Source organism: Hemiscyllium ocellatum, chromosome 23 (assembly GCF_020745735.1).
Source record: "Hemiscyllium ocellatum isolate sHemOce1 chromosome 23, sHemOce1.pat.X.cur, whole genome shotgun sequence".
Taxonomy (NCBI): domain Eukaryota; kingdom Metazoa; phylum Chordata; class Chondrichthyes; order Orectolobiformes; family Hemiscylliidae; genus Hemiscyllium; species Hemiscyllium ocellatum.
Window position 1 is genome coordinate 47,401,815 of NC_083423.1, and position 18,637 is coordinate 47,420,451.

The following is an 18,637-nucleotide window of genomic DNA, read 5'->3' on the forward strand; positions in this document are numbered from 1 at the left end:
AATCCCGGCAATTACAGACCAGTAAGTCTCAGGTCTGTTGTCTGCAAGGGGTTAGACAGGATTCTGAGGGATAGGATTTATGACCATCTGGAAGAGCATGACTTGATTAAACGCAGTCAACACCGCTTTGTGAGGGGCAGGTCATGCCTCACAAACCTTATCGAGTTCTTTGAGGATGTGACTAGAAAAGTTGATGAGGGTCGAGCAGTGGATGTGGTGTATATGGACTTCAGCAAGGCATTTGATAAGGTTCCCCATGGAACCAGTATCCCATTCCTCATTCAGAAGGTCAGGAGGAATGGGATACAGGGGAACTTAGCTGTCTGGATACAGAATTGGCTGGCCAACAGAAGACAGCGAGTGGTAGTAGAAGGAAAATATTCTGCCTGGAAGTCAGTGGTGAGTGGTGTTCCACAGGGCGGTGTCCTTGGGCCTCTACTATTTGTAATTGTTATTAATGACTTGGATGAGGGGATTGAAGGATGGGTCAGCAAGTTTGAAGACGACACAAAGGTTGGAGGTGTCGTTGACAGTATAGAGGGCTGTTGTAGGCTGCAGCGGGACATTGACATGATGCAGAGATGGGCTGAGAGGTGGCAGATGGAGTTCAACCTGGATAAATGCGAGGCGAAGCATTTTGGAAAGTCGAATTTGAAAGCTGAGTACAGGATTAAGGATAGGATTCTTGGCAGTGTGGAGGAACAGAGGGATCTTGGTGTGCAGGTACACAGATCCCTTAAAATGGCCACCCAAGTGGACAGGGTTGTCAAGAAAGCATATGGTGTTTTGGCTTTCATTAACAAGGGCATTGAATTTAAGAGTCGTGAGATCTTGTTGCAGCTCAATAAAACTTTGGTTAGTCCGCACTTGGAACACTGCGTCCAGTTCTGGTCGCCCTATTATAAGAAAGATGTGGATGCTTTGGAGAGGGTTCAGAGAAGGTTTGCCAGGACGCTGCCTGGACTGGAGGGCTTATCTTATGAAGAGAGGTGGCACAGTGGTTAGCACTGCTGCCTCACAGCGCCAGAGACCTGGGTTCAATTCCTGACTCAGGCGACTGACTGTGTGGAGTTTGCACATTCTCCCCGTGTCTGCGTGGGTTTCCTCCAGGTACTCCGGTTTCCTCCCACAGTCCAAAGATGTGCAGGTCAGGTGAATTGGCCATGCTAAATTGCCCGTAGTGTTAGATAAGGGGTAAATGTAGGGTATGGGTGGGTTGTGCTTCGGCTGGTCGGTGTGGACTTGTTGGGCCGAAGGGCCTGTTTCCACACTGTAAGTAATCTAATGAGGTTGACTGACATCGGACTTTTTTCATTGGAGAAAAGGAGGAGGAGAGGGGACCTAATTGAGATATACAAGATAATAAGAGGCATAGATAGAGTGGATAGCCAGAGACTATTTCCCAGGGCAGAAATGACTAACATGAGGGGTCATAGTTTTAAGCTGACTGGAGGAAAGTATAGAGGGGATGTCAGAGGCGGGTTCTTTACACAGAGTTGTGAGAGCATGGAATGCGTTGCCAGCAACAGTTGTGGAAGTGAGGTCATTGGGGATATTCAAGAGACTGCTGGACATGCATATGGTCGCAGAAATTTGAGGAGCATAGTGAGGATCAATGGTCGGCACAACATCGTGGGTTGAAGGGCCTGTTCTGTGCTGTACTGTTCTATGTTCTATTAAAACAAATCAGAACAATCACCTCACTAAGAACACAATGATCCTCAAAAACATTACCACTGCTGAGGATAAAAGACATTAATGAATGAACAGTATTCTCAGGTTCAATTACACCAACTCAAGGACTCCAAAAAGATTTTTAAAATTAATATTCTTCATCTTCCTAATACACTAGATATTTGCCACTTTTTAAACGTCATACCTATGTGTATTTTGATGTCACATTTTATTAACTTTTTGGGGATAATTAACTAATTAAAATTCCTCTATTTCAATCAAGAAATTCTTGTAATTGGCTACTTAATATTGAGTCTGCAATGTTTTAATTGAAGTGCAACATGGCTGTGTGTGAAAAGAATTCAAAATCTTTGTTGTGGCTAACTAAGGGGTAGTAAAAAGAGGGGATCAAGCTCACTCCTCCTCACTTTGGTCTTAAGAAAAAAAGTGTTATATGATACATTGTGTAAAGCTAGAAATTGCTTCAGTATACATAAGGTATGTAAATGGTAAAGCAAGACTTCAAATTGCTATTAGATGGAAAATGAACAAATTCTGGGGATGGAGCTATGGGCATTTGGGTGTCTCTGTGAAAAACATAGGTTGAACAGAGTGGCAGCTTTCAGTGACTTGGTGAGTATAGTTGCCTGTCCTTGGAGGTATCTTTGTGAACCACATGGGGAAACTCAGTCACAAACTCATTTACTGAATCAGAGTCTCATCATGTGCTACTTGTCACTGAGCTATTATGATAGATAATTGGCTAGGTTAATTTGTAGCATCGGTTGTGCATCTCTATGGCCTCTACATTCCAAGGGGATCTTCACCTCCTAATCCTACACTCTGGGTACACCTTCTCCTCCTGTCCTTATGTTGTGTGTGGCCACATACTGTGACTACATCACCTTTTGCTAAGTTAGTTACTTCTACCCAGTTGCTTTGCTATCAAACCAGCTATTATTTTAAAACTCATGACTCAAACACTCCAATCTTGAGTAATAATTCACCCTCAATATTGTTAAACATTATACAATAATACTCCTGTTGCAAGTAATACAAGAAAAAAGAGAGCACTCTGGTATCATCTCTGCTGTTATTCTGCCATTAAAAAAAAATTAAATGTCAAATATTTCAATTTTCCAAAAAAAGCAGTAATTTCTTGATCAAAAAGAGAGATATTTTTGATTCATTTTCTAAAATATTAATTAAATTTAATATACATACGTCTCAGCCACAAGCTAATGAACAAATATTCTTCAATGTATCATTTATATTAGATCCTACATATTTATAGACTTCAACACAATTATTACCCTCAGGGGCTTTCAGTTGGCAGGAAGTCCCCCAAAGGCTGTAGAAACGTTAATGAATTTTCCTATTAATGTGCAGAGCTAGCTTCTTGGCAAGTACTGGTACCTCCATCACTATTTAAACATGCTTTACTATTAATTTGTTTAACCCCATGAACGCTATTCGTTATTCAGAATCTAACTGCCAAACGCATGAGTACCCGACTGAATTTTTCAATTAATACTTTATTCTGCTAACTCTGGCAATATTAAGCTGCTTGAACATACTCATTGCTTTATTTGGGTGGAGGAGTATTAGAGAGTCTTGGCAGACTTGAGGTGATTAATGGATGACATTTTCTATCGTCAAAAACCTAATATAAAGCAGATGGGTTTCAGAAAAATGATATGAATTTACAGCGAGTAACAGATGTTACATTCTTTTAACTAATTGAGTTTCCATGTGTACCATTGACAATAAGGACTTTTGATCAAAAACTGTACCTCTGATTACAGAGCTGACAAGCAAAACAGTCCAGGTGATAAACATTGTCCTTGGCTCTCATTACCATCTCAAAGGCAGGAATCAGCTTGCTGCATGCTGCACAATTCCCCGTCACACCGAACAACCTGTAATTGCAGAAGATAAAGCAAATATCAGTACCATGCTCATGCATACTCTCAAAACATACCATCTTCCTCCTGTTCCAACTGGCATTAAGTCTGTTTGCAACCACCCCCAACCTGATAGACAGCCTTTGTGACCTGGAGTCATCCCCCAGTCAGTCAGTCATAAGCCTGATGGACCACAACTTCTTAAGCTTTCAATTCACACCTTCTGTTCATCTCAGATGACACTGGAGATTTAAAGGCTGTGGGGAGATTTAATCAGAGAACATTATAACGATGGTTTTGACAGAGGGCACAAGCTGAAATTATTCCGAGTGCCAGGCTAATGCCGTCTCATTCGAGACAGGGATGGCTGGTGGTGGTGTAACCCGAGGGTGATCACACCTTAGGTGAGGGGAAGAGGTTGAGAGGGAGAGTCTTTCATGGTAACCTCAGCAGGAATTGAAACCAAAACAGAAATCGTTGGAAACGTTCAGCAGGTCTGGCAGCATCTGTGGAGAGAATTCAGAGTTAATATCCAGTGACCCTTCTTCAGAACTGATGGCAGCTAGGGAAATGTTGGTTTTTATGCAGAAGATAGGATGGGGGAAAGAAGAGGATAAGGAGTAAATAAGAGAAGAACAGTTAGGGGGAGTAAACGATAGGTTGAGACAGAGCCCAAAGAGAGAGAACAACAGTTGGGAATTGAACCCATGCTGTTGGCATTACTGTACATTATAGACCAGCTGTCCAGACAACTCAGCTAACTGACACCCAGCCAGAAAGCAAAAAGGTAACAGATTTAAACTAATTGGCGGAAGAACCAAAGAGATGATGGGGAGAATGTTTAGATAGAAAAATACCCTGCTGCTTTTATATTTTTATTCTTTAAAAAGGGTGCTTGCAGCAAATTTAACGATAATGGAATTGGATAAATACTTGAAATTCCAAGGGCTGCTATGAAAGAGCAGGAATTAATTGGACAAAACTTTTAAAGAACAATACCAGTGAGTGGAGCTGCACGACTATGTAGGAAACACTTCATATCAACACGTTAATTCTGGTTTGAGAGAGCAGACTATTCCTAGTCATGGGGGAAGGGATAACAGAAGCAGAAATCGATGCAGTAACAACAGTTTCATAGATCTCTATCTCCAATGCAAGAAATATTGTGAATCATAGGTTTCAAAAATGGTTTTGATAGAAAGGTCAATCAAACTAAAAATGTCAATTCCATTTCCATCCAGATGCTGGCTGACCCAATGGTTTCCAGGTCTTTGGTTGAGTTTGACAATGCTTGCTACATTCTAGGTGCCTCAACCCCACACAATGGGATAACAGTAATGTAGTGGACCTTTTTGTAGTCAGCAGTATTGGGTGGAATTCTTATTTACATTATTTGAAAAGATTGACATCTTTGTGGGGTGTCTAGGGAGTACTAGTTTATTTGTATTTAATAGCACCAATGTTGGCCATACCAAGTCAAATTGCTAATCTGCCACTACGGAATTCCCTGCTTTTGGCAATCTCACTGAGAAGTGAAACATATTCACTTCATGCTCAGTGTCAGCATCAAGTGCTCATGGGTCATGTCAAACCTAAAGCAATGTAGCACAGTGCACTCACTAACTTACCGAAGTGTCATAGCCACAGCTTTATTGAGAGAACCACAGACTGCAACAAAAGATTTAAAATGTACATCAAGATGTATAAAGAAAAGATTAAGATATTTGTAAAATCAAATTAGAAAGCAGATCAGACAGAATCTCCATCTCCTACTTAAAAAGGACATTGTCATCTGATATTTCCTTACAGTTACCGGATGTTTCTTAAACTAAGCCAATCTTTATCCCAACTGCTCCCATTCCATGTTAAATGTTAAAAATCTCACAACACCAGATTATAGTCCAACAGGTTTATTTGGGAGCACTGTTCCGAAAGCTACTGCTTCCAAATAAACCTATTGGATTATAACCTGTGTAATTTTTAAACTTTGTCCACCCCAGTCCAACACTGGCATCCCCAAATGTTGTTACTTATCCTCATTTTGCAATCAAGAAATGCAGGAAAACATGACTATTCCAGCTTACTGCTCCCAGATAAAATAAGTCTACTCTTCAAAAGGTACAGCCTTCTTAAGTTAGGCTAGACAAGGTGGCTGCGCCCCAATGGCAGCCCTGAGACATTTTTTGCAAAGAGCATGATAGAACTTGAAAAGCCCAAGCATAAGCTCTTCAATATGTCAGGCCGGAAGATAGATCCAGGCACACGAGTAAAGCACCCAGAAGAGAAGACAAGAGGTCAGCAGACAAAATTAAACTCAAGTTTTAAGGGGACAGGATTTCAGCAATTTTGCCATTAAATAGTAAAAATAGCAAAATTTTCATCTGCTCAGGAGAAGGACAGATTCCAAGACTCTCATGATGAGTATCAGACATTTAAGTGCCTTGGAGCAATTAGGCTTATCTAATTTGCAAGCCAACATGTTTAGATTAGATTACTTACAGTGTGGAAACAGGCCCTTCGACCCAAGAAGTCCACACCGACCCATCACCCACTCCCCTACATTTACCCCTTTACCTATTACTACTATTCACCTAACCTGCACATTTGTGGGAGGAACCTGGAGCACCCGGAGGAAGCCCACGCAGACAATGTGCAAACTCCACACAGTCGCCTGAGGCGGGAATTGAACCCGGGTCTCTGGCGCTGAGGCAGCAGTGCTAACCACTGTGCCACCGTGCTGCCCACATGTGTTTTGTCCATCCAGGATGCTCAGTATCCCTTTCAAACCCAGTTCCAAATTGTTCCACAATACCTATGCAGGATTAACATTCAGCTACATTAGCCAACTAACCAGAACTTTCTAGAATTTAGCACATGTAGCACTGACATAATCCTGGTCACATTCGATTTAAAAACTGAACATCCAGCTCTCCAATGCCCTATCAGCTTTTTCCTCATCAACCAAGTTCCTCCAAGAATCAAGGAACTGCATGTAGACGGTCCATAATTTTTGGCAGGGTCAAAGAAGGACACAACAATGCCTGCATGTGCCATTTCTCAGCAAGTCCTCTTGTAGATAGAGCTCTTACTAATGAACATGGGTGTATGATTTATCCTTTGTAATTTTTTTTTAAAAAGAATGTTCAAAAATCTGGTTAAGCTTGAGCAATGTAGGTACACCATTAACCCTGGCACTACCTGTTGTATACCCAAAATCTGAGTGACACAGGGAGATAAATCCCACTGTACCTTGGACTAATCCAGATTGTTTGAAAGAAAATCATATTTGAGTTTACATGGATCGCAGGGCAAAGTATAGACCTTGGGAGCGAAGAGTTTTTGGATAGGGCATCGTATTTCATATAATTTTGAGTTTCATTACCATGTAATTAAACAACTGTGTTCAAATTTAACAAAATCAGAAAAGCACCAGCCAAGAATTTGTAATGTGATACGAATTAGGTATTATGGTTAACTTAGCCAGATGGACATCCTAAATCAGCTACATAAGTGTCAACTAAAAATGGTCTGAAAGTAAGTGCATAAAAATGCTTCATTTTTTGCAATATTTCCACACTACCATTGAGCAAACTGCAAACAAACATTTGTCACTTTGTGCATCATTTTCCATTGATGATAATACAGGACAACACACGTCATGGCTTGACTCGTAGCACTGTTAATTGTCACTCAGAAGTGCCTCCTGTTAGGGGCTAGACATGGCCAAAGCAGCAGGGACATCCCATGGCATTACAGGATATTGTTCATGGTACGGTCCATGAATGTTAAAGGGCATGTCCAGGGACAGTCCATTGTTATGGGGAACTGTCCAACCTATGCTACAAGCGAGCAGCATTTCATACCCAAGAGAGAGTCTTGTAAAGTTATCCTAATTAGATCTTGTTCTGCCAAGAGGGGTGTTGCTGAATATTGAATGACATTTTATAGCATCTCTGTGCTGCATGGCTCACTAGTGAAATCTGGAATGAATACACATGCAAAAACCTTTACGGAGGTCTCCATGCACATTTTCTGCAGCAAAGGAGATTGGAGGGTCTGGATTGAATGGCTGTGGCAATGTTCCAGCTGTCTCACGATTGTACTAGTAGTAATCATAGAACAGGCATCATTACACTGGGGAGCACTGCAGTACGAAATGGGCCACAACAGCACCTCCAGTCTTGAGAAACATATGGCGCATATACTACAGAATATAATTAGTTACTGAAATTAGCTGTTTGCATTTTGATCATGTAGCCTAACTGCCAGCATGTTGTGGGGGGAGAAAAGCAGGCTCGACTCTGCAAATACCATCAGCAGTTTGATTATTTGCTATAAAGCAGCGTTATAAAAAATAAATTAAGTTACCTAGCCTAAACAAGATAGAAATTTCATAACTTCATGAACTGGACAGCAATGCTAGGACTACTAATTAGGTCCCAAAGTGAACTAGAGTATATAATTTCCAGCCATGTACGCTGTGTGTTTAAAATGGACTGTATTGAATATTAAAGCCAAGTAGCAAACTGAAAAGCATTCAACTTTGTGTTTGAATGGATGCTAAACAATCAAATCTCTCTAACTGAATTCCTAAGTGACATGAGTTCTTTTCACAATGTAAACCCCACCTTCTGCTCAAACGCAATCACAAGTGGCACCATGTTGAAGTGAAAACATCACCAGTTTTCTTCACAGGTTTTTCATATGGGGATAGTGCATTCAATACGGTCTTCCTTTATCCATTCATGGGTTGAGGGTGTCACTGGTGAGGTTAGCATGTATTGCTCAGCCCTAATTGCCCAGAGGTCAGTTAAGAGTCAACCACACTGCTGTGGGTAGGGAGTCACATGTACGTCAGACTAGTTTCCTTCCCTTAAGGACATTAATGAACCAGATGGGTTTTTCCAACAATGGATTCATGCTTAATTGCAAATTTTTAAAAATTGAATTCAAATTTCACAATGCCATGGTGGGATTTGAACCTGGGTGTCTGGAACATTATCCGGGTCGCTGGATTAACAGTCTGGCTATAAAACCATTAAGCCATTGCCTCCCCTTCAAGTGCCTGTTCTGCACAAATGCACTTTTCACTCTTTGATGGTGATCTCTAATCCTTGGACCAAAAGATACCATAGCCAAGTCAACTCTGAACCTACCCAAAGACTCACTCATGCACTTTCAGCAGGGTTCATTTGGTTACTAACACCTAATGCCAGCTCAGTCCAAAGAAGTAGAGGTTGGCTGAAACGTCCCCCTGCAATCAGCATGGCTAAAGCCATCTGACCAAGCACAAATCCCACAACTTTTCTCAGCAGATAAACTGCACCTTCGGGAAAGCCCAAAGTTTAATCTAAATTATTGCAATGAAAAGTCATGAGGATTGATCGTTTCCTATAATCTTCAGTGTTATTAGATATCAACCAGAAAGCTTAATAGTAAACATAAAGCTCTAGGAGGAGAAAGTGAGGACTGCAGATGCTGGAGATCAGAGCTGAAACTGTTGCTGGAAAAGCGCAGCAGGTCAGCCAGCATTCAAGGAGCTGGAGAATCGATGTTTCGGGCATGAGCCCTTCTTCAGGAATTCCTGAAGAAGGGCTCATACCCGAAACGTCGATTCTCCTGCTCCTTGGATGCTGCCTGACCTGCTGCACTTTTCCAGCAACACATTTTCAGCATAAAGCTCTGGTAGTTAACCAGTCTTAATCATTTGATCTAAAAGGTCACAGGAATTTTTTAAATTCCGTTTTCGTTTGATGACTGCCCGTCTTAGAAAGTATTTTTCACTTTGGAATAGATTGGTGTGAGAGCCTTAAAAAAAAAACTGGATGTCGTCATCACAAAAACACTACCATTACACCTCAAGGTGGGGGGTTGGCCATTTTCCAATAATGTAAAAGGTATAGTTGCCATTGTCTTATCAGTCATAGGACTGCTCTCTCATTGGACAGAGATGACTGGTGGTAGTTTAACCTGAGTGTCATCATGCCTCAGAGAAGGGAAGCGGTGGAGAAGGAGAATTTCTCATGGTGATCTCAGCTAGTACTGGAATTAAACCCAAGCTATTGGCATCAGTCTGCATGTACACCAGCAAGCCAGCCAACTGAGCTAACACCCTTTTTTCTAATATTGGGGCTATGTTGAAGAAGGGATATAACCAAATAACTACAGGAATCTGAAACTTTTGCCAGCAAGAAAAGCAAATCTCTGCCTGGGAACACAAGTTTAGCTTTCTTCATGATCTCGGATTGCAGCTGAAACTTCTTTTAATTCATCCTGTACTTTTGACACAAAGTAGTAATTGACTGAACTAGTGCTGGCTAGTGTCTCATTTGCTCCCCTGTTTCTGTCCTAAGGAGGAAAGTGTGTTCATTTCCAGATGGCTAGCACAAACCTTTCTATCAAGGCAACTTGAAAAAAAAGTCATTTTTTGGCTTTTCTTCCTCTTGAAAGTGATGATACCCAGAAAGCCTTTTCATATCAGCTCGATGGCTTCACCCTTGGGATCTTTCTTTCTTGTACCTTGCATTATGCCAATTAACCAGGCTACACCTGGGAACAGGTATGTACCACACTTTCCAACTTATGTACTGAACGTAATCAAATAACATGAAGCATAAATCCAATGGTGAATCTGACAGACCACTAGCTTTCCAGATTTATTCTATAACTTGTCCCCAAAAAACATTCGAATCGCAACACACCTGACCTTATCTTCACCAAATTACTGATCCTGCACTTTACAGAAGTAAAGTGACCAATCATCAAACTTTCAAAATTAAAAATTCAGTACAACATATTGTTAAGAGAAAGTCAATTCTTGCATGCTAAAGGACTTAGTAAATTGGCAATGCTCAATTGTACCAATAGGGAAGGTTGCCACAGGGCATTCAGCTATAGATCAGATTGTGACAGGGTATTATTATTCCAAGATAACATCCAAGAGGTCAGACTCTGCCAAGGGGTTTGCACTGAGAGTGGACTATCCGGTTCAAGAGATTATGCAGGAATAGTCAATCTTCACTATCAAGTGACAGTGAAGGTCATTGAAGCATCTTAAAAATGAACCTGCCAGGACCATAAAAGGATCAGCACTTCTCTGCATCACCACACACCCACCTACGTACATATAAAGTAGCCAAGATCTTCCAAATTAATGTTTGCAAGCTACGAGGCTTCACAAAGCCAATTGCAAATCTATCCGATGCAATGAAATGTTTTCCATATTTGGAGGCCATCGTTAGTTCTGGGCAATTGGCTTCTCACAGACCTATTTCTCTGCCTGCAATGCTTTTCGATGGTTATACCTAAACAGGGACAGCCGTCACTCAATCAGCATACAAGTGTGCAACAATGCAACGACGGTTCTTAGGGAAGCAGAACGAAAGGCACATAAAGCGTTTACTCTTCAGCAGTTAATGGCCCACCGATTATTATATAAAAAAAAGAAAGGAGGATGAGTCAGTCCTCAGGAATATGGTGAAACTATCCCGGTAACACCTCTGCTCACTTGAGAAACGATGACAGATACTGCTTCCCCTCCCCCACATTGCCTTACTCAACCATGAGTTTTAGATGCACAGAGATGTCCGGCAGATGGCCTTGAAGAATATTCCAGTAAAAAGGTTCACAAAACTTAACGACACACTGCAAAGTACTAACACAGACAGAAGATGGTGCAGACCACAGGAAAGAAAACGCATTACAGGTGGAGGATTAGGTCTGTGAGGAGGCAATTGCCCAGAACTAACAATGAACTCAGAATATGGGAAACATTACTCTCCACTGGATATATTTACAATCATGGGATCCTTTGCTTTACTGCTTTGATTGTCTATCTGGTAGTTACACTTTCCTGCACAAGAATGAGAGACTGAAAAGGTATAAATGGTCTCTATAAAGCACTATTACTGCTCCCAGTCTGTGTACTGGATTTGCATCACTGAAATTAGTAGTGAACTCTCAAACTATAGAAGTTGGCCATTCAGCCCATCTGGTCTGCCCCCCTTTTTACCTATTCATTTTCAATGAGACAGAAAATTATGGACATAGAATTGTGAATTCTTGATACAAAGCTGAGGTAAGAACACTGCAGTAAAAGAGGAAATGTAACTCAGTTGAAAGGTGGATAAATTTGTGAATTAATTTAACCTATGTGCAGCTAAATCTAATTTTTAAATTCATACTTTAACTTTTCTATTCATGTGTCCAGCCTTCTTTGCCCTGCAAATTATTGTCGTCCCAACTAAATTCTACATAAACGTACCCATTTTTGAAGGATAAACAATGGTAAGTTTTTGCATTAAACCATTAATTACAAAATAAAGAAAAAAGCTCATCATTTGTGTTAGAGATAACCTTTGATTGGACGGTGTTAATATAGGATTCATCCTTTGTTCATTTCAGTGTAGGCTACTACAAGAAGGTACTAACCACCACTTCTGCCAGGTTATGTTGTGACAGACTACTACTGATTCATGAGCTTCCAATCTCCATTCTACTCTTCAGATCATAGCAAAAGACAAATCTGTAGGATGTCTCATCATCTGTGATCAGTGGTTTAATAGATAGGAGTTCCTTCCTCATGAGAGATAGCGGGTCATTCACCAACAAGCCGATGTAACCATGAGGGAAGTACATGAGAAATGGGCGCCAGGACTGAGTGACTGACTCTTCAAGCTGCTCTACCACTTAAGTGACATCATAGCTGATCTTCTTCCACCAAACCAGATTCCTATACCATCCCACTTTAGTTTAATACTTTTTATAGTAAGAAATCTATTGTTGACAAGCCTTGATAGTCCTCTAAGGCAGAGAATTCTACATGCACAACCCTCAATGAAGAACTTCCACCTTATCTCAGTGCTAAATGGTCTATTCTTTATTTTTAATTGCCCCCCAGTTCCACGCACCCCAGCCTGGGGAGAACATGAATCCTGCAGCCACCCATTTATAAATACTGAACACTTCGCTGTAAGGTCCTCATTGAAACAGGAGGCTGTTATACGAGGTGCCCTCAATATGGAGGCCATATGTAAATGAGATATCCACTGCAGTTGCAACATTTACAACCAAACTCCAATGCTACACTGGCTTTCTGTCAATACATGCTAACAGCAGGCTGCAAGAGTGAGAGCAATTCCTGGTCAGCGTGTTATGGAAAGTTAGAGTCTCTATCATCACCATTCATAGCTCCAAGCTGCAGCATAGAAGTGTATGTTACAGCAATAACTCAGACTCACTGATTTGCAATGTATCTTGTTACATATAGTATCTTCCAATCTGATCTTTGCAGTCAACTATTGAAGGAATCTGTGACATTGTGGATTAGAGATAGGCCTTGCAGTTTCACCTTCAATTTCAGCTTCAACTGACTGAAGGATGAATGTCCCCATCTGAAGCTTCTGAATGGAAATTTGCATGTGGTCTCAATGTGGTTTCTAATGGGCCTTGGGTAATAGCACAGAATGATCCCGTTGGGAAGCTAAACTCCCAAGACTGGTGCTGGAACACACTGTGGAGCTCTATTCAGTATCTGGCTGTCTTTCACCTGACTTCGGATAGTCCAATTCACACTAGGATATCTGAAATGGAAAAGCAGTAATGTTTCATTCCACAACACCCTTTGACATGCCAATTGAACATAAACTACTTTCCTTGTGTAGGCTACTCTTTTAACAGCACAAATTCAGTGGTTTGTGCCGTTAGACAATCTTTCTGCAGTTTGAAACAACAATAGATTTCTGCGAATATCAATTGCAACTGACGACTGGAAGAACTTTGATATTTATATTTGGTAAGAGACACATTAGCTTGGAGCAGTGCTTCAGGATCATTCTAGCTGTAATGAGTTTTTCTTGTTACCTTCAGTGAAATCATTTAGTAACAGCACTTTTGTTTTCCCCCAGAAGTTCCATGACGGCTAATTGGAAAAACAAAATCAAGTATTTTTCACCAAAAGATTAGAGTATTTTTCACCTATCTGCAAAATCGTGGAAACATAGGAACTAGGAACTGGAGTAGGCCATTTGGCCCAGCAAACCTTCTCCATCATTCAAACGATCATGACTCAATAGCCAGCTTCTGGTTTTCCCTCATATTCTTTGGTCCTTTAGCCCAAGTGCTCTCTCCAACTTCTCCTTAAAATCATTCAATGTTTTAGCCTTGATTAGATCCTCTGACAGCAAATTCAGCAGGCTCACCACAGCCTAGGTGAACAAATTTCTCATCCCTGTCCTAAACGGTTTACCCTGCACCCTTAGTGTGAGATCCCTAGTTCTGGATTCCCTGCCAGTGGGAAAATCCTTCCTATCTAGTCCTGTGTATGCTTCTATGAGAACCTCCCACAGTCCTCTGAACTCCAACAAAATAATCCAGATTGATTCACTTCCTCCTCTTGTATCAAGTCCCATCATCTCAGGAATCAGCCTGGTAAACGTTTGCTTTATTCCCGTTCTTCAGATAAGGAAACCAAACTGCACATTAATATTCCAGGTGTGGTCTCATCAAGACCATGTGTAATTGCAGCAAGACATCCTTCAGAAATAAAGTGAAGATTTTTGAACATGCCTGTTCCTGTGCGTCCTTTCTATCCTTCTTTCCTGTCGTTCTGAATTTACTGCTGTCATAATGGTTTCATGGCTGACTGTAGCCCAAGAAGCAATTATCCAAGCAGGAGTCTGCACAATAAGTTCCAAAGCCAAGTCCAATGAAGCTCACATGCACACCATTAGCATTGCTTTCTAGTAAGTGGTCAGGAGCCAGAGCTAATTTCCTCTTTCTCTGCGACTTGCAGACTCAGTAAAGAATGAGGACCAACCCGGTTTATATCTATCACCTACTTACCGACTCAAAGTTTGCACATATGATAAATTTATAAAGTTATTACAAAAAGCCAATGATTCTGGCGGCACAGTGGCTCAGTGCTTAGCACTGCTGCCTCACAGCACCAGGGACCCAGTTTCGATTCCAGCCTTGGGCGACTGTGTGGAGTTTGCATATTCTCCCTGTGTCTGTGTGGGTTTCCTCTGGGTGCTCTGGTTTCTTCCGACAGTCCAAAGATGTGCAAGTCAGGTGAATTGGCCGTGCTAAATTGCCCATTGTGTCAGGTGCATTAATAGGAGGGAAATGGGTTTGGGTGGGTTACTCTTCGGAGGGTCAGTGTGGACTCCTTGGGCTGAGGGGCCTGTTTCTGCACTATAGGGAATCTAACCTAATTGAATCTAAAATCATTGATCATGGATTCAAGCCCCACTCCAGAAACTGAATATATTCCATGACAGAGAGTACTGCATTGTTAATGATAGTGGTTTACAGACAAGATAATGTTGAATTGAGGTCCTATTTGATACTTGATGACAATTCAAACAAACAACCGGGTGTTTTCCCAGTAGATTGGGAAAATGCTTAAACACTATAGTTCTGGGATAAGGCACATTTCGGCAGTGTGATTTGGCTATAACGTCGCTGAAGGATTAGGGAACGGTATTTTGGAGAATGCTTACCTGTGTTGGCAACAGCATGATTTCAGGAGAAAGTGAGGACTGCAGATGCTGGAGATCAGAGCTGAAAATATGTTGCTGGAAAAGCGCAGGTCAGGCAGCATCCAAGGAGCACGAGAGTCGACGTTTAGGGCATGAGCCCTTCTTCAGGATTTCAGCATGATTTCAGCAGGGATCAGCTTGTGCATTTCGTTCAGCACACAGATGTTCTCGCTGTTCTGTGCATGTGCCAATGTCTGTGCCAAAGTCTATGTGCCATCCTGTGCACGCATTGATGTCAGCTGCTGACAGGGCAGCCTTCAGAGAGAGGTATTGTACAGAAAGCAGCTTTCTTACATTTTTCAGATGTACTGTTTCTGATTAGATTTAGATTACTTACAATGTGGAAACAGGCCCTTCGGCCCAACAAGTCTACATTGACCCTCCGAAGAGCAACCCACCCAGACCCATTCACCTACATTTACCCCTTCTCTGAAAACTACAGGCAACTTAGCATGGCCAATTCACCTAACCAGTACATTTTTGGACTGTGGGAGGAAACTGGAGCATCCAGAGCAAACCCACGCAGACACAGGGAGAATATGCAAACTCCACACAGACAGTTGCCCGAGGCGGGAATTGAAACCGAGTGTTACATTTACTTATGTTTCCTTAATAGGATTTCAACTTTCATTTCAGGTTGTGCTTATACTTTATGTTAGACCTTTGGGTGATTTTTGAGCGATCATGAGTGATATTTTGTGCTGATCTTCCATAACCCCATTTTTCGCATAGGCCCCATTATTTCTATTAAGCAATTTTCAATTATCGAGGCTTCTCTGGAATGCAACTCGGTGTTATAGGAAAACTATCTGTATACATTTACACATTGAGTGATCCAATTCTTAACTAACTATAGTCATCACCACTGATGAAACCCTGAGCATACCAGGCTCCAGATGGTACGGCAGAGCGATACTCATTCAACCCGTATTCTGTGAAAAAACAAACATATCAAATGGAATTATTCCCATGTTAAAGAATTAAAAGGGACCTTGAAAATTGGACCTGGTCAAATAAAACATGTGCAAAGTCCAGAAGAGAATCAAACCTAAACTAGCATATCCCCATGGGTGCTTTTAAAGGTCATTGGACAAGGAAATGGAGTTGGCAGAAATAGAGTTGCAGGCTATACCAGTCAGGCTGCCATCTATTTGGTAATGTCAAGAATTTCACCTAAACAAAAGTCCAATTAAACGTAAAAATCAGTCAGCCATTCCTAGTCTGTTTGCTCACATATTCCGCAGTCAGCTCTATGCGTGTAGCAAATAAAAGAGCACAAACTATTAATGTTTCCATTTGAAGAAAATGTTACCACTGCCCTGCTATAGTTGTTTGTGTTGAGGGGCATGCTTTACACACAACTTGATAGAAGGATATAGAATACCTAAAGAAATGGATGTTTGACAAAGCATTCAAACGATATAGTGTTAAAAAAGCCTGCAGTAAACCAGCACTTCAAACAGAAAGAGCTGTTTGAAGTGGCAACAAATGCTGATGAAAAAGTTATAATAAGCTACCCAATATCAGAGTGCCATGCTGCCCTGTTGGTAAAATTAATGATGCAAAGTGGTTTTAAAACATTTCCAAATGCAGATGAATGGCAAGATGTCAGATAAATGAGCAGTCATCACAGACAGAACTACAATTACACCCCAACCCTAATCAGTGAGCTCCAATTCATCTGCTGGGCAATGACCAAGGGGAATAGACCCCACAGGTTGTGCAGTTGTACAAAGCCAGTTGCAGTACAAATCATTTACTTCGCAGACATAACTAACACATGCAACTGCTTGTGGCAGTCAAGGCCACCACAGTTCTCAATTTCTATCTCCATCACTTCCCGCAGGCTAAGACAGAGATTTCCTGTTGTATCAGTTAACATACTGCCCGCATATTTATTAAACAGATTGCAGGTGGATAGACTATTAAGGCAGCACTTTCATGTCATTTTGCACTTGAAAACAAGACATAGCTGGCTAGTTGTATCGTAAAGCTGCATTTTCTACAATGCACAAATTATTGATTTGTCCAATGACATGTACTCCCTCTCTCGTGTACAGAATGCCACATCTGCAGATTTACTATCTGCACTTTGTGGTGTTTGCAAATATTTGCTTGGAAATATTGAACATACGTGCACAGAAGTTGTGAGGCATTCCAAAAACTCAGTCTGCATCCTCAGGAATCATCAGAAGTTAGAACCTTAGCTTCAAGACATGACTTTGAAAGGGAGGGTGCATCATTTGTGCAAGCATAGCTGAGTGAACAAACAGGGAAAAGACCAGCAAGGCAGTAACTTCAAGGTTGTTATGTCACTGTCTTCTATTCTTATATTGAAAGAAACACAAGGCCATTTCTCCCCAATGTGGACAAGGAGTTATAAATTTTTTCCAATTTAGCCCAGCTCCCTCATATTCAAAGTCAATTAAAAGCATCGGTTCAGAATATGGTCAAACTCATGGACCACAAACACAGTGCTAAGTATGCACCGAACCTCTAGTATAAGCAAGTCATGCTGCTAACTTTGTATAATTCTATAGGAAATCTTCTTAAACATGCCAATGCTTTCCAATAGCAAGTTGCACCTTGTAAGAACATCAAAATTATCCCCAAATTCTGCAAAGTGCACACAGCATCGATTCAAACTGTAGGACCTTGTCTCAGAGTTAGGGCCAGACCATTCTGGAGAAGTGTTAGGAAGCACATCTACACAGAAATGGTGATAAATGTTTGGAATTCTCTTCCACAGTGGATTCTTGACCAGATGTTCATTTTAAACCTGAGATAGATCATTTTTTGTCAGGCAAAGGTATTAACAAATAACAGGCCAAAGGAGGCATATGGATTGAGGCCACAGTTCAGCTATTGAATGGTGAAACAGGTTCAAAGGGTTGAATGGCCTACTCCTGTCCTTATGTTCTTATAATTAGGTTCCCACGCCTACCTAGTAGAAGGTTGCACTAGGCACGGTACCTTGAAAATGCAAAACAAAAGTACATCTTTTCACATCACCTCAGACAGGAACACTACCTGCTCCCTGAAAGATATGTCTCACAACTTGCTTAACCACTGGGCGGCACGGTGGCACAGTGGTTAGCACTGCTGCCTCACAGCACCTGAGACCCAGGTTCAATTCCCGACTCAGGCGACTGACCTTGTGGAGTTTGCACGTTCTCCCCGTGTCTGCGTGGGTTTCCTCCGGGTGCTCTGGTTTCCTCCCACAGTCACAAAGATGTGCGGGTTAGGTGAATTGGCCATGCTAAATTGCCCGTAGTGTTAGGTAAGGGGTAAATGTAGGGGTATGGGTGGGTTGTGCTTCGGTGGGCCGGTGTGGACTTGTTGGGCCGAAGGGCCTGTTTCCACACTGTAAGTAATCTAATCTAATCTAATCATTATGGCTGGCTGCACAATTCACTAAATACTAGCTGCACTGGAAGAAATTACAATACACAAATATTTTTCCTTTCAAAGCTTCATACTACTAAAGTCCAAGCTTCGCTAGAAGCTTGCTTTGAATAA

At 41.4% G+C, this 18,637-nt stretch overlaps 1 protein-coding gene across 5 annotated transcripts in view; it reads right to left on the minus strand.

Annotated features, from left to right (window-relative positions):
• The window catches only part of lmo3 (LIM domain only 3), a 71,628-nt gene that overhangs the window by 8,959 nt on the left and 44,032 nt on the right, over positions 1-18,637 (minus strand). For all 5 annotated transcript variants that reach the window (XM_060842966.1, XM_060842963.1, XM_060842962.1 and 2 more), the window contains exon 3: positions 3,468-3,593. In XM_060842966.1, coding sequence (XP_060698949.1) covers positions 3,468-3,593 — 126 coding nt within the window. The remainder of the gene's footprint in view (positions 1-3,467; positions 3,594-18,637) is intronic.